This window comes from Schistocerca piceifrons, chromosome X (assembly GCF_021461385.2).
Source record: "Schistocerca piceifrons isolate TAMUIC-IGC-003096 chromosome X, iqSchPice1.1, whole genome shotgun sequence".
In the NCBI taxonomy this organism is placed as follows: domain Eukaryota; kingdom Metazoa; phylum Arthropoda; class Insecta; order Orthoptera; family Acrididae; genus Schistocerca; species Schistocerca piceifrons.
Window position 1 is genome coordinate 909,905,790 of NC_060149.1, and position 16,957 is coordinate 909,922,746.

Genomic DNA, 16,957 nt, shown 5'->3' on the forward strand with positions numbered 1-16,957 from the left:
GGACACACAAAAATTAGCTGTGAGGTTATGATACTGAATTTTGAAAGGCAGTACATTTTAAGATTCGAACATTCTGGAACAGGAAACTTTTGAATATTAGTAACATTTGAAATATGTAATTTTTGGAAAAAGTGAAACATTTATTGAAAAGATGAGAACAAGGGCTTTCAAATGAGCTATAAGAATAAGCAGAATAACCACCTCACTCTGTTGCTCCACGACTGTGCTTAATCCCCAATGGCTACGCCTTGAGTCATCACTCTTGCCTGTGCTCATTTATACAGGACAGCTGGCATGGAAAAGGCTGCAGTGGAGTTGGTGTATGACTTGCATTTTGTCATAGGATGTACTGTGAGATTGTCTTGCATCTGGGTCTTTGATACAGATACTAAAGTGGTAAGCGTGGAAGTGAGTGTGGCATAGAAATGGATCTCTTTGGGTGAAGATATCTTTGAGGAATGAGATGGGTTTTGGGGAGCTTCCCTCTTTTCATGGTGATAAGAGGTAGCATAAGCTATGGTAGATTATTTGGTATACAATCTAAGGTGATATGAGAGTAAGAAGTTGGTTAGAGAATATGGATTGTTAACTCGGTTGCCGTTTCTTAACTCATGCAATCCTGTTCACCTGTCGCCACCACACGTGTAAAATTTCATGCTTTAAGGCGTTCTTCTGGCATCACATTTGCTTGCCCCCACCTGCACTTCCTCCCCCCTGAGTTTCAATTAGCTTCCTACTCCCCACTAATTCACTCCCATTTCCCCACAAATTCAATCTGCATTTCATCCGCATCATTCAGGTCGTCTCCTAGAGACTGTTCTGCTCCCTTCCTCCCCAACCATCACTCTATATCACAGTGTGCAATATGCAACTACCCATGCTTTGCAGATGGGCAAACTGGCTCTTCGTTGTGCCAGCTCCTCAAATTTACACCCATTTCCCTTGCCATACCTTCCTCTCATAGCTCCAGGCCATTCACCCATCAATCCTTCTTTTTGAACCTAACCCCGTAGATTGCTCTGCAAGTCACAAATATCTTAGTATCTCGTGAATTAATGTGAAGAATATCAGGTTCCATTTTTTTATGTATTGTATTTATTTTGGCTGAATAAAAGATTAGTGCACCTTGTACATAATGAACCTGCAAGAAGTTAAAATTAATTTTGTCCTATTTACAGATACTGTGTTTGAGTTGACTCATCAAACTAGTTATGTTCTTTTTTTTTTCACCAGGAATGCTGAAAAAAGTAAGAAGAAAATAGAAGAGATGGAAAAGGAGGTTAAAGAAGCAGAAAAAATAATAAGTGTATGTCGAGAAAAGAGGACTCGCCTTGAGGACCTAGCAAAAGAAGTGTTGGTCAAGATGAAAGATGTAATTGTAAGTAATTTTGACATGTTTGGGCTCCTAATTATCACTAATACAGGCAATGCATACATACTGAGACATCTGTGGTGTGTACTGTTTATTCTTAAATTGATTTGCGAGTTTGCTCATGTACCATCAATTGGAGTAAAAATGACAGAAAAGTTCAAAAACATAAAATGTTAAATAACTACATTGGTGATGGAAATTTAGTTGTTATATTTACTATTCAAAAGTTCTTAATTCATGTCAGTGGCTAAATGTATCATATTCTGAACGTCAGTTTTCAGGAAGACTGATTTTCTTAATTTTTTAATGAGCAAAAACTTTTATTTGCGTGAATCACGTAAAACAACTGATGTGTCTAGTTGTTATACATGTTGAGCATTAACCCTTCACGACAGCTAGAGCAATAACAAAAGTTAATCTATATTTCCAGAAACATTCCACGTGGGAAAAATATATCTAAAACAAAGATGATGTGACTTACCAAACGAAAGTGCTGGCAGGTCGATAGACACACAAACAAACACAATCATACACACAAAATTCAAGCTTTTGCAACAAACGGTTGCTTCATCAGGAAGGAGGGAAGGAGAGGGAAAGACGAAAGGATGTGGGTTTTAAGGGAGAGGATAAGGAGTCATTCCAATCCTGGGAGCGGAAAGACTTACCTTAGGGGGAAAAAAGGACAGGTATACACTCGGGGACACACACATATCCATCCGCACAGACACAAGCAGACATTTCTGCTTCTCTCTGTGTATGTGCGGATGGTGTGTGTGTGTGTGTGTGTGTGTGTGTGTGTGTGTGTGTGTGTGTGTGTGTGTGTGTGTGTAGCCTTTGACACATTTTGCTGTTGGCAGACGCTTATGTGAGCACCGAGTTTTGTTGCTGTATATGGCGCATTTCCTTGGCAACTTAAGTTTTATTTTTGGGTTTTTTTCCTGTCGTTCAGGTTTTATTGCTGCAGTATTATTCTGCAGTAGTCAGATACAGTAATATCCTTTGTTAGAAGATTAGTTTTTACCAGTCGGTTACAAAAATTTAACTGAAAACTAAAACAATGAAAAATTTTCCGTAATTCTAAAAAGTTCTCAGGTTTTTCCCTGTTTTCTCACAGATAAAAAAAATTTCTGGATATTCTGGTGGTTCCGGGTCGTATACACCCTGTTCCACTGTGCAATAAGTATTGTGGACTGTTGGTTATAATTGTGATAGATGTAATCAGTACCCTTTTCTGTCATCTCAAATTTAACTCAATGAAGAAATACTGTACTAAGTAGAACAAATTTTTGTTTAGAATGTGCCTCACGTTTTTTATGGCATTTCCACTTTCAATGGCTGTATTGTATGTGAAATGATATTGAAGTTCTGCAAATTGTTCTGTGCATTTTCAAGTTTCCCATTCTGATAACAAGGAAAAAATATAATTAATGTAAACTAAGTCTCTAAGTTTTGATAAAATTTGTGTAACAAAACTTGGACGGGTGTTATGCTGTAGAGTATGAAGGGCTGGACAACATCTTTGAAGTACAATTTGGAGGGGAAATAATCTATTTTACTTGTGACAAACTATTGGGATTTGATTTTAGGCTGGCAAGATAGATTTACACAGTAACAATCTCAATCTTAGCTACATTCTTAGGGGATATGGGAGCAGGTTGTGGACATGGAGCAAATATAGAATGACAATTGCTTGTTGTAGTGAGGTAAAAGTGACAGTTGGAAGGTGGCATCACATGGTCTTGTTAAAGGTCAGATGTGCTCCATGCTTATCGTCTTTATCACACATGTATAATTTTTGGCCCACTTCTGGAAGTTCTGGCACTACTGCTTATACACATGAGAAAGACAGTGTGCAATTCTTGGCAGCCAGTAAGTAGTTTTTCTACTGAAAACAGTGCTAGTGATGACGCTCAAGAGGGAGAATTTTATTCCATTGGATGTGGTGTGGAAAACAGATTACTTCCTAGTGTACAAATCATCTAACTGGGAAGAATTGTGTGGTTCCTAACTTGAAGCCCTGCTGCTACATTCTTTTATGCCTGATCAATTATAAATGCACTATGTGATCAAAAGTATCCGGACACCCCCTAAAATATATGTTGTTCATGTTAAGTGCATTGTGCTGCCACCTACTGCCAGGTACTCCGTATCAGCAACCTCAGTAGTCATTAGACATCATGAGAAAGCAGAATGAGGTGCTCCGCAGAACTGGAGGACTTCAAAAGTGGTCAAGTTATTGGGTGTCACTTCTGTCATACATCTATACGTGAGATTTCTACACTCCTAAACATCCCTAGGTCCACTGTTTCTGATATGATAGTGAAGTGGAAATGTGAAGGGACATGTACAGCAGAAAAGCATACAGGCCGATCTAGTCTATTGACTGACAGAAACCGCCAACTGTTGAAGAGGGTTGTAATGTGTAATAGGCGGATTGAACAGTGGAAAAACATTGTGTGGAGTGACGAACCACAGTATACAATATGGTGATCCGATGGCAGGATATGGTATGGCAAATGCCCGGTGAACATTATCTGTGGTGTCACTGCCAGACACCACACTTGCTAGGTGGTAGCCTTTAAATCGGCCGCGGTCCATTAGTATACGTCGGACCCGCGTGTCGCCACTGTCAGTGATTGCAGACCGAGCGCCGCCACACGGCAGGTCTAGAGACTTCCTAGCACTCGCCCCAGTTGTACAGCAGACTTTGCTAGCGATGCTACACTGACAAATACGCTCTCATTTGCCGAGACGATAATTAGCATAGCCTTCAGCTACGTCATTTGCTACGACCTAGCAAGGCACCATTACCAGTTTATATTGAGATTGTAATTATGTATAAACAAGAGTGATGTTCTCCAATTATGGATTAAAGTTAAGTATTCCAGCCGCTATGTTCTTTTCTTCATAGTATAACTCCTTTAACTGTTCCAGACCTCACGCCAGTCTGCGTGAGCTTCACGCGTGCATTTCGGCCTCCTCTAGCAACACGGTGTTGGCTCTTCTGCCAACACTACATTATCTGTCAGCGTTAGGTATTGCCAACAGCAAAATTTGGAGGCGGTGGTGTTATGGTGTGGTCACGGTTTTTCATGGAGGGGGCTTGCACCCCTTGTTGTTTCGCATGGCACTATCACAGCACAGGCCTACACTGATGTTTTAAGCACCTTCTTGTTCCCACTGTTGAAGAATAATTCGGGGATGGTGATTGCATCTTTCAACACGATAGAACACCTGTTCATAATGGACAGCCTGTGGGGGAGTGGTTACACGACAATAACATCCCTGTAATGTGCTGGCCTGCACAGAGTCCTGACCTGAATCTATAGAACACCTTTGGGATGTTTTGGGAACACCAACTTCGTGCCAGTCCTCACCAGCTGACATCGATACCTCTCGTCAGTGCAACACTCTGTGAAGAATGGGTTGCCATTCCCCAAGAAACTTTCCAGCACCTGGTTGAACATATGCCTGCAAGAGTGGAAGCTGTCATCAAGGCTAAGGGTGTGCCACACCATATGGAATTCCAGCATTACCAATGGAGGGCGCCACAAACTTGTAAGTTGTTTTCAGCCAGGTGTCCAGATAGTTTTGATCACGTAGTGCATTCCCATAACTACTTAATCTTTCAGGAGATGATATGTAAAAATTCTGTGGCACAGCCAACAGTACCCTATTGTTTCTACGTTATCCAACCCAAGACAACCCCCCCCCCCCCCCCCCCCCTTCAAAACCAAACCACTTATACCCTTGATTAAACATTGCTCATACGTCAATCTCTCTCTGAAATGACTCTGTTGATAACCATTACCCCCAGACTGTACCTGTCTCAAGGTTATTCCACCAGCACTTGTGAGTTTCTTAACTCAAAACATAAAATGAAATCATCTCTCTATAATATCCTTCCCAAACCACACTCTTACCTATCACCTTCTTAACCTTCAAAATATCCTTGTCAAACATTTTTACCAGGCTGCCATCACTAACTGAAAATACTTATCTCCCTGTAAATCATATTCTGTGCACTCACTTACGGCCACATTCTCGAATACAATGTGCCCCACTTCCATTAGCACCCCCTCCCCTCCTACTCTATATACTTAGTCTGTGCCACATATCAAGCTCTCACAACAAACTCCATTTCAAAATATTATATTTAACAAATACTGATACAAACATTCTTTGTGTTCTCATTTACTACCAGAAACACGTTTGCATGAAGTCTTATTGTGCTGGGATTGGCTAATAGAATCATAGAAAGCAAGCACCATTTTGATTTGGAAGTTTCCATATTTATTCTTGGGTATTATTAAAATATACAGTTTAATTGATGTACTGCATTAAAGGTCTCCCCTAAACATATCAGTTTGTAAAAGTTTGTGCAATGGTTTTGGGAAATTTGGTGTTGGCAGATCAAAATATTGTGTGTATTGTAAGTTGAAGTCACTTAATTGTGGATTCATTATTATGGCAAAAGGAATTTTCGGTGATGATAGTGAACACATTTTGAAAAACATGAAGAGACATACAGGGTGTATACGGCCCGCGAGATCTGGGAAAAACCAGGGAATTTTTTAGAATTGAGAGAATTTTTTTGTTTTGTTTTAGTTTTCAGTTAAATTTTTGTAATTTTGACTGGTAAGAAACAATACTCTAACAAAGGATATTACTGTATCCCACTACTGCAGAATAATATTGCAGCCATAAAACATGAACAAGAGAAAGAAAAATGAAAATAAAACTTCAGTTGCAAAGGAAATGCACCATACACAACAACAAAACACAGTGCTCGTAGAAGCATCTGCAAACAGCAAAATGTGTCAAAGGCTTTAGGAAGACCGTGCAATGCTTCATAACAACAAATTGCCTCGATGAGCATGACGTCACAAGTGTTCACATTAGACGGTTCAAATGGCTCTAAGCACTATGGGACTTAACATATGAGGTCATCAGTCCCCTAGACTAAAACTATGTAAACCAACTAACCTAAGGACATCACACACATCCATGCCCGAAGCAGGACTCGAACCTGCGACTGTAGCAGCCGCGTGGTTCTGGACTGAAATGCCTAGAACCGCTCGGCTACAGTGGCCGGCTTACATTAGATTCGTTTGAGCAGTTGCAAGCGGGCTTATGCGCATGTGCAGTTGAGTTGCACATGTGCAGTACCTTCTCCCGTTTCTGGCTACAGGAGTGTGGCTGTTAGCTGTATAATCTGTAGCAGCAAGATGCTACCCAGGAAAACTTTTAGTGGCGCGCGCGCGAGCTGGCAGTTTCAGTGGGGGCAAACCGGGGTATCTGCCCCGTTTGGCAAGAATTCATATTCTTGAGAAGAAGCCTTGTTTCACAAAGGGCCTAGTATCCAGCGCACGTTGGTCTATCGGTTATTCATCTGATTTTGAAACGTCACAGTTGGTTTTTGAACATTTGTGAGCATATTTTAAGTTTATTTCTGAATGGATCATAAGTTGATTTTTAGATGCATGTATAGTGTACGTCATGTCTCTGCCAGGGGAATCCTGTTGCATCTAGAAATAAAATTTCCTGCAGACAGAAGGAGATGGGGGGGCTATACGAGCTGAGCGGAATAAAGCCGAATGGGTGAATGTCAATCGCTGTTTGTTTAGGTGATTGATTGGTTTTGCGAATGATCAGCATTGTTATAATTAGCAGCAAAATCCATAGATTCAGACTACCAGAGTGGAAATAAACAACTAACAGGAATAACAAATAAGAAAGATTACATATTATCTTCTCGGTGTATCCAAGAAAATGAATGTTTGATAGAAAATTTTTGGCCAGACCGCTACACTAGTAATGGCAAGTTGTATGGATGCCGGTAGCAGCCGCCTAAGTTCTATTCTGGGAGTAGCGTGGAAAACGCGTTGTACGAACACGTAATAACATCTTACTGGAGAATAAATGTGGAATAACTGTGCAGTTGATTGCGGCAGAGTTAGTGAAATTAACTGCAGAATTAGTTTTGAGACTGGCAGGAACAGTTACAGAATTAGTGATGACAAGATTGTTAGAACGAGGAAGGAGAAGAAACGGGGCCATCACACAAATTATTCAAGAATATGAAGATTCCAAATTTTTATAAACATTTTGTACTACTACTACTACTTTTCGATCTCATGCTTGAGAAGCTGGAGTGTATGAATGAATGAAATGTGAAACTATTTCATAACATTAAGCTTTTTGCTTGTAGTAGGCCTAATAGGTATTTGATATTGGTACTTCATGAATTTTATTCTGTCATGTTGAAAAAAAGTGACCATTTGTGGTAAAACAGTCTGTTTATTTGGTGTGTATTACAATTGCTGCAATATTAGACAGACCTATTTCATTTTATCTAGCAGACAGTGACAAAATACACGTAATCAGATTGAGATACGCATATCAGTCTTGGGGTACTCTTTGTATTAACAGCTTTTTCTGTATTAGACGACGACATTTCTTTTTTTCGTGTGGCAAAACGTTTGATGGGGTAACAGATCCTTTCGCGGAAAGGAAAGGACACCACGTAAGAAAAATGCTAGGACTTACGGATTGAAGAAATGTGTAAGTCTTGCTTGTCATTTGTCCTCGTATTTAATTTTATGTTACTAAAAAAAACTAATTATCTAATAGGCAATAAAGAGTGCAAATTTTCTGAAGAGTTATTGTTCTCCGGGTTACAAATAATCCCATCACAATGTTAATTGTGAGGGGTGAGGTTGGTTTTTTCTTTTTTTGGGGGGGAAGGGGGGGGGGGGGGGGGCTGGATGTCAGACTGGCCGACTGTGAGCAGGAGAGACACCACAGGACATTTTAATTGCCACTGTCCTGAATATAGTTTGATGGCATCCATTACCAAATGTTATAGCTTTGAATTCAACAGAGCGAAATAGTGACGTGCGATTGAAGAATGCTGTGTGAAGAGGCGTGGCACTGCACTTTGACGCACTAAAGACCAAATAATATGTCTTACATTTCCTCGAACATATGTTTTGTATATCAGACACTGCAAAAAAGATGTGCGCTACAAAATGAACATATTTTTGAAAAGTAGATTTTTCCAAATTCTTGGCGTCCTACATCAAACGCCCAATGGAGGAAGGGGGCGGGGGCACTATCTAATATTGTCACAGTTAGGAAATATCGTAAATCCGGGGCTGATGCACAGAGCAGTCAGAGTTGTAGTGGGGAAGTGGTTAGTCTCTCTCTACATGACCCGTGTTTACGTTCAGTGATTTTGCTGTTTCCTCTTAGTTTACTGCTCTCACGTCAAATGAAAACAAAACATATTTCTGTGGCCTGGAGCTATAAAGTGAATTAAAATACATTCACATAATTACGAAAGGCTAAAATGTGTTGTTCATTGCAGACTTTATTTCATTTCATTTCCACCTTTGACAGTCGTGCATTAATCGCCTGGCAAAAGAAGTTTGGCTTTCATTAATCTCTTCCGCTGAGGCAGTCAATTTGTTTGAAAGGAAGTGTTTAATTCCACACTATTGGCTAGTTTCAACTGTTCGTTGCATTTCAAGTGCACATTTTCTTCTTCTTGCACGTATGGCATTATGCCATACTAAAGAACCAAACATGAGATAATACTGGTTCTCCAAGAAAATTTACATCAGAATCTGGACATATTAATGTGGACTGTAAGCCAAATTATGCATTTTAGTATGGTTCACGAAATTCCGATGCTCTTGGAGTATCCTCTGATGTAAGCTCTTCTAATGTTTTACACATACAGGCTTCCTGCGCCATCGTAGCCGCGCGAGCGCGGTGACGCCTGTTACCTGGCACTCTCTGGCAACTGCTGAAACGAACCTGTTTCTAACAGGCCGCAGTAAAATATTTTAAATGATTGTTTGAAAAGCATTACTTTCAAAGTAAATTTCCTTTTATGCAAGCTGAACTATGTGCGAGAATGTACAATGAATTTCTTAAATCGCAGAGCGTTTGCCTCTGATTTAAAAATCAACTCTTTGAGGATAACCATTCAGAAAAATTTCAAGCACAGATCATCAGAGATTTATGTCGTTATTCAAAATTTACTGTCACATTTGTGTGATGTATCTTGAAGTGTAACACGTGCAAAAAAGATAAATATTATATGTGAAAGCTTTGCTTCTCTTGCAGCATATTAGTCTGAGAGACGAATATTATATAAGAAAGCTTTGCTTTTCTTGTAGCAACACTACGTATATTAATTTAAACCATTAACTTTTCCAATTTGTGTATACATGCTACTTAGCAGTGGTGTTGCTACTGGCTGACATGGTGTGTCTTTCGCTCTGAATATCTGCTGTGATGATCACATGGCATGATCTATGACTGGCTTACAAAAGCGCATCCAGTCAAGATTTCAATGCATCAGAAAGTAACATGCACTGTTCAAATTTATACTTTAGTAATACGAAAATATGAAGCGTACATGTTGCTGCACATCAAAGATTTTTCCAAAACTTCCCCCCCGCCCCCCAGGGTTTGGTTTTCTAATGAGTCTGGAAATTCTATGCCGCTGTATAAAACCATAACCATTCAAAGGATTGACAAGTTTTACTGTTTCGAGAAAAGTATACTGTCACTTAACAGGGGAAAAGTGCATTTTCACAAGGGAGAAAATGTGTTTTAATATGGGAAAAATCAGTTCTCCCCCCCCCCTCCTTGGCCGCGTATACACCCTGTAATACTTCAGGCAGAGGTGAAAAAACATGCTGTGTGCTGTAGATATTCTAAAGGAATGAAACTAAATAACTTCAAACTTTAGTGAAAAAGCAGTTTTCTGTGCTAGCAAAAATACAGGTATTGTCAAATGTCTGCAGGCATCAAAATTTGCTTTCCCACAATTCACAGCTGTTGTGGTGAAGGTAATGTTGCCATGTTCTAATATAGACTTGCAGGCTATTTTCACACAATAGTAAGTGTTGGCTTAGTGGAATAATCTTTCACAAGAGAACGTGGTAGTTAGGACACGTTTTGAAATTCTTTAAAGGTGGTTTTGTTGCAGTATTATTTTTTTTCTGGAATTAACTTTAATTGGATTAACATTTCTTTTCCTGGTAATGGAAATTAATGTAATGTTTGATGTCTATAAATGTAATGCAATGAATAGTTACTTGTTTTCCAGTGCTCTGTTTTAAATGAAAATATAAGAATAAAAAAGATATTTGAAAAATGAGCCTTCAGTGAGTAACATGGAAATCAGCCGTGAACTGAAATTACTTTTTTCTATCCCTAATTACAGTAAAAAAAACCTGTGCTCGGTATATTTAGTCTACAGAATGAGATCTGCGGAAGAGATACCTATATCAGTCAATAATGTTAGAACACTTCAGTTTTGGGCGATGACGACAATGTCACTGACACCATTCGGAGTTTACTCTCTTTCAAAACATGAAGGTTATAGCTACATCATGTTGAATATTGAAAGCCAGTTATTACCTGATGTACAAGTGGAATGATGAGCTGCTTTGATACTGCCAGAATTCAGGCCAAAGTTAAATTATTCCATGAATAAATAAAAACTGCAAGTAGTTTGAAGTTGGTGCTTATTCAGTTTTCTGGGTTTTGAATACAGTAAGTGAAAATTAAGGGTTTGACATGAAATGTATGAAGGCGATACAGGTTATTATACTTACTCAGTCGAAATATAGTTGTGCAAGGGCTATGATGTACATTGGGCTATTAAGGGGTTGTAAGCCATGGTGACTTCATGGCAGGTATCGGGCTTTTTTAGAATGAAAGGTTTTAGGTTTAGTCAGTTGGACTGTAGAATTTTCTGTTGCTTATTGTTTTGATCAGCGGCAGTGCTTTTGTAGATCAGTTTGGATTAGGCTAAATTACTTTGCAGGTGGGGAAAAAGGGAAGTGCATGCCGCCTCCATCTTTGTAAAGGACAGGTGCTCAAACATATCTTCAAATTGATGTCCACTTCAAGAAATGGATGAACAATGCAAATTCCATATTATTAATTAATCTAAAACAATAGCTGTATTCAGCTTCAAATATTACTGGATAATTCAAATGCAAGTGTTTATACTAACATTTGCATGGGTTTATACTAACGCATGCATGCCGCCCCCCCCCCCCCCACACACACACACACACACACACACACACACACACACACACACACACACACACACACACACATATATATATATATATATATATATATGATAAAGTGCAGGACAGGTAGCACAAAAATTTGGTGTCCTATACATACCATGGCCTGTTTTGCTTTGTGAGTATTTCATTGATAGTGTCTTCTACGAGAGTAAAATTTTTTCTCTCAACATGATTTGTTTTCATATCACTGTAACAACCAATTTTATCTGGCAGTAGTTGTTCTTTGGTCATTATACTACTCATAACATGACTCTGTACATTGTTAATGTCGAGTTTGTCCCAACTTTTGTAGTAAATTTCACAGTGTTCAGTGTATTTTTCCACCTCGTATTGCCTCATTTAAGCATAATTCATTAGCAGCTGATATTTTTCTGCTGTAACTCTTATCTTTGTGGTTGATAAGCAATTCAGTTAATGGCAACAGTAATATGTAGAAAGGATTGCAGTACAGTAGACTGTATAATTTGGAGTTAGTCTTTAGAAAAAGTTAAAACACTTGAGTTCAATTTAACAATAAATTTGACTAATAAAAGCGTAGTCATGAAAGTTGAATTAATGGTTTACTCACCAAATCACGGGATAGAGAAGGATGGTTCTCGGGTAGGACAATCTTTGTTGTCTGTAATACAACATACAATCACCATTGATCTTTATTTTACAATTTCCATTACCAATCTTGGCCCATACAAAAGTATACTCATCGGCATTCAATTTCTTCTTCCTTCGGGTAGTCAAAGTAAATGGCATACTCGGAACAACTGTACCATAAGGCTGCTTAGCCAAAAGTCCTGTTGTCTCTGCTATACTCCATGTCTTCCATGTTAAAATATTTCCATCTGGAAAGGCTTCAAGACCACCATAATCTGCATGGTTGCCCCATACGACAGCAAGCGTAAGCCATGTACTACCTCCGAAAACTGCTTGTACATCACATGTGAAGTTCAAATGGAGTCCACGAAAGACATTTGGACCTCCAATCAACTGTTGTTTATTAAACTGTCCAGCCAAATCAATGTCAATAGCCTTCAAACTGCGATGCACAGGAACGCTGCGCCGCCAGCGACGACGCCATGCACGTCGCCGAGGTGACGTGCATGACGTCGTCGCTGGCGGCGCAGCGTTCCTGTGTATCGCAGTTTGGCAATGCCTCGGCGACGTGCATGGCGTCGTCGCTGGCGGCGCAGCGTTCCTGTGTATCGCAGTTTGAAGGCTATTGACATTGATTTGGCTGGACAGTTTAATAAACAACAGTTGATTGGAGGTCCAAATGTTTTTCGTGGACTCCATTTGAACTTCACATGTGACGTACAAGCAGTTTTCGGAGGTAGTATATGGTTTACGCTTGCTGTTGTATGGGGCAACCATGCTCTGAAAACCCCGCCAATTAAGGGGCAGAGTCTGCTCCTGGTAATCCAGTGATGATTGTGGGTCGCAAGCTTGGTTCTTTACTGTCCATGTTTGATTTTGTAGTGGCTCTCGGGCGGTGAAGTTTCCTGGTTCCTTAAAAAGGAGCACAACAGTGCTTGCCTTTCTGTGTGTCCCATTGTGTTGTCAATTGCATTGGCAGTAAACTACTTTCACATATTGATTCGCGCATCAGCCCAGTACTCGCCTACTCTGTTCAAGGCTAGCCTGGTAGAGTTTTAACAGAATTTTAAACCTGCACAATAAAATTACTCTGCTGTGCAATAATACACAAGCTATTTAAATTCTGAGGATGTACATGTTTGCCACTTCTGGAGACAAAGATGGAAACATTTCTTCTTCTTCTTCTTCTTCTTCTTCTGCTGCTGCTGCTGCTGCTGCTGCTGCTGCTGCTTTTGCTTCACCATCATCCTTCGTTCTCGCAACCTGGAACACACAAATTTGTCAGGGCTCAGCAGGCTTCCACATAATCATCAAAATGGAAGAATTTGCCAAATTTCACATTTTACCCTAAGCTAGGCAGAAGGCCTCAGGTGTAATGGAAACGAGAGTTCATTTCTCTGACCTATTCCTATTTTAGTTGATTCTGTCATACAGGACTATTGAAAAAGAAGGAACAAGTTTCAAACATTATTGCTTTCAAACTACAAAAGATAGAAACACAGTTCCAATGTTCCTGGAAAGAGAAAAGTTCAAATTTTTATGCATTCAGTGTGAGCACCACGTATTTGGCTACAAATATCAAAATGGCGACTCATTTCCTGGCACACACAAAGCAGCTGGTCTCTTGTTATCAAATTCACGTCTTCAGCAATGTGATGCTAGCAGACCTTCAGGAGTGTCAGGCATATGGGGGATAAAAACGCGGTCTTTCACTCATCTCCACAGATAAGTCACAAAATGAGAGGTCTAGAGACCTGGGAGGTCACCAGTGACGAATTTCATCTTCTGCTCCTCCTCTTCCACTCCAGCGTCCTGGAATTGTGTCCTTCGGATAACGTCAGATGTGCATAGATTGTGTTTTTATCTCCCCCTATGCCTGACCCCCTTGAAAGTTGCATTGCATTGTTGAAGCTGTGAATTCGATAACAAGAGACCAGCTGCTTTGTGTGTGCCAGGAAATGAGTCACTGTTATGATATTTGTAGCACAACACATGGTGCTCACACTGAATGCATAAAAATTTGAACTTTTCTCTTTCCAGGAACGTTGGAACTGGGTTTCTATCTTTTTCAGTGTGAAAGCAATAAATGTTTGAAATTTGTTCCTCCTTTTTGAATAGTCCTGCACATTGATGAATTTCCATTTCTGGAAACACTTTGAAATCGTTACGGTAACATTATTCCATGATTTATCAGCCATAGTCATCGCTGTCAAAGCTATAATGCTGTCTGTCCAACATGCAACAATAAAGTTTCACATTATTCACAGTTGAAGGGTTATTGTGAATTGCGCAATTGTCTAGAAAAAAGTTTTTGTTTATATTTTTATATCTATCTGTCCGGCTCAACAGTCACTCATGAACAGTATTGAGCCACTCATGAGCAGTTCTTTTTATATATATATATATATATATATATATATATATATATATATATTTTAGACACAGCAAATGATATGACAATCCTGAAGCATCTAGGAATACCAGTTTCCACTAGAAAAAAGAGGTTTTTAATTTTAGGCTTATCATTGTTCACAGCAAATAACCCTGCCACTTGTTCTTTGCTATGTTTTCCTCCATGACTTTTTTTCGTCTTTACTAGTCATTGATCGTAATTAGTCAGTAGGCTTTTCTGTTCGTTTTTCCATGCCAACCACTGTTGTTAATGCTGGTGCTCCCACCACAAATCTTTCTTAATATTGGGCCAGACTAACAAAAAATGACATTTTTCGCTTTAAGCATATAAGCTTACATTTTGTTCTCTAAAATTGACACTTAGTGAGGTGGCTCACTGGTTAGCTCACTGGATTCACATTCAGGATGATGATGGTTCAGACCCACGTTTGGCCATCCTGATTTAGGTTTTCCATAATTTCACAAGTCACTTTAGGCAAATGCCAGGATTATTCCTTTGAAAGGGCTTGGCCAACTTCCTTCCCCATCTGTCCCTAATCCGATGGGACCGATCACCTTGCTGTTTGGCCCTCCTCCCCCAAATTAACCAGCCAATCTAACATTGACTAAGCTAGTTCAGTAAACGTTCTTAAAGACATGGGAACTCATTTTGCTGGGTTTGCTTCTTCCTTCTGAATGAGTTGTTTTCAGCAGTCCAATCATTCTGTTTTAGGATTGGTGACAGTGTTGATAACTGAATCCCAAGCTCTATTTATTTTTTAAATTTTTTATAAAAACCATGTTTGATCTTCAGTACATCATTTTAGTTAAAAGCAGTGATTAAATAGGAAATTATTTGTTCCATGTGCAGTAACTCACTACATTCATTTGTTGTCTGTCTGGTCATCAAAATGTATGATGGCAGATATTGCCATACCTCTCTGTTGTACATGCTGTATATCATACCATTTAGCCTAGTATATCTGAAAACAGATGTTATACGTATAGACTTTCCACCTAATGCCACTGGTATAATGGTGTGTCTTCAGATACTGTATAAAACTTAAATGAATAGTTACACAAAGTACAGGCCGTGACTAGCAGTTTGTGCGAGTAGTGTTCGGTGGAACATGCTGTTAAAAAGAACTTATGCCAATGGTATACTACAAATACACATGTAACAAATGTTTCATATCTATGTTATAGTGTGTATAGGGTTAGGAACAGTGGGTATCTTGGTGCCATTGAAACTGTAGCAGTGTATATCATCAGTTGTTGTGTTGTTATCTTCAGTCCTGAGACTGGTTTGATGCAGCTCTCCATGCTACTCTATCCTGTGCAAGCTTCATCATCTCCCAGTACTTCCTGCAGCCTACATCCTTCTGAATCTACTTAGTGTATTCGTCTCTTGGTCTCCCTCTACGATTTTTACCCTCCACACTGCCCTCCAATGCTAAATTTGTGATCCCCTGTTGCCTCAGAAAATGTCCTACCAACCGGTCTCTTCTCGTCAAGTTGTCACAAACTCCTCTTCTCCCCAATTCTGTTCAGCACCTCCTCATTAGTTATGTGATCTATCCATGTAATCTTCAGCATTCTTTTATTTTGCTCCCCAAATAGCAAAACTCCTTTACTACTTTGTGTCTCATTTCCTAATCTTATTCCCTCAGCATCACCCGACTTAATTCGACTACATTCCATTATCCTCGTTTAGCTTTTGTTGATGTTCATCTTGTATCCTCCTTTCAAGACACTGGCCATTCCGTTCAACTGCTCTTCCAAGTCCTTTGCTGTCACTGACAGAATTACAATGTCATCGGCGAACCTCAACGTTTTTATTTCTTCTCCATGGACTTTAATACAATTTTTCTTGTGTTTCCTTTACTGCTTGCTCAATAATCATCAGTTGTAAGAAGATAATAAAATATGTGGTAATATTCATTTTTTGTATGTCATAGCTCTCTTCATATTTTCACGTTTGCTAAGGAAAATTAGAGAGAAATTTCTCCTTATGCAGGACAGCACTTATTGTGCGGTCTTTAGTGGATTTTATGTATAATTGTTCCTTATAAATTAATATGTCATAATAATTATCAGAAAGACTAATAAATGAAACCTCTTGGAAATGGCACAGAAAGTGCTTAAATATATTTGCGTAAAACAAAACTAATTAAATGATGTGTCTCATAAGGAGGAATTTCTCTAATTTATATATACTAACATTCCATATCAACATATTAAAACCATCTTAGGATTAAGATATTGTCATAATCATCTGTGCAGTGACACTGTTGTCAACATGGCAACACTAGCGACCTCAAAAGCACTGTGGAAGTTTTGTCGTTCAGCTGGTTCAGAATTGTCAAGGAATTTATTTTGTAACTCTTTGTGCTTATTTATTACCCTGTCAGACTGGTCTCTTGACATGACTGTGAATTTCCACTTTCCAGTACATCCGTTAATTTGCATGTATGTGCTTTGT

General features: G+C 39.2%; 1 protein-coding gene across 1 annotated transcript in view; it reads left to right on the forward strand.

Annotated features, from left to right (window-relative positions):
- LOC124721169 (structural maintenance of chromosomes protein 4-like) overlaps positions 1-16,957 on the forward strand; it is a 249,531-nt gene that overhangs the window by 194,511 nt on the left and 38,063 nt on the right. Inside the window, exon 16 of the mRNA XM_047246005.1 lies at positions 1,234-1,378. Within this exon, the coding sequence (XP_047101961.1) occupies positions 1,234-1,378 (145 nt within the window). The remainder of the gene's footprint in view (positions 1-1,233; positions 1,379-16,957) is intronic.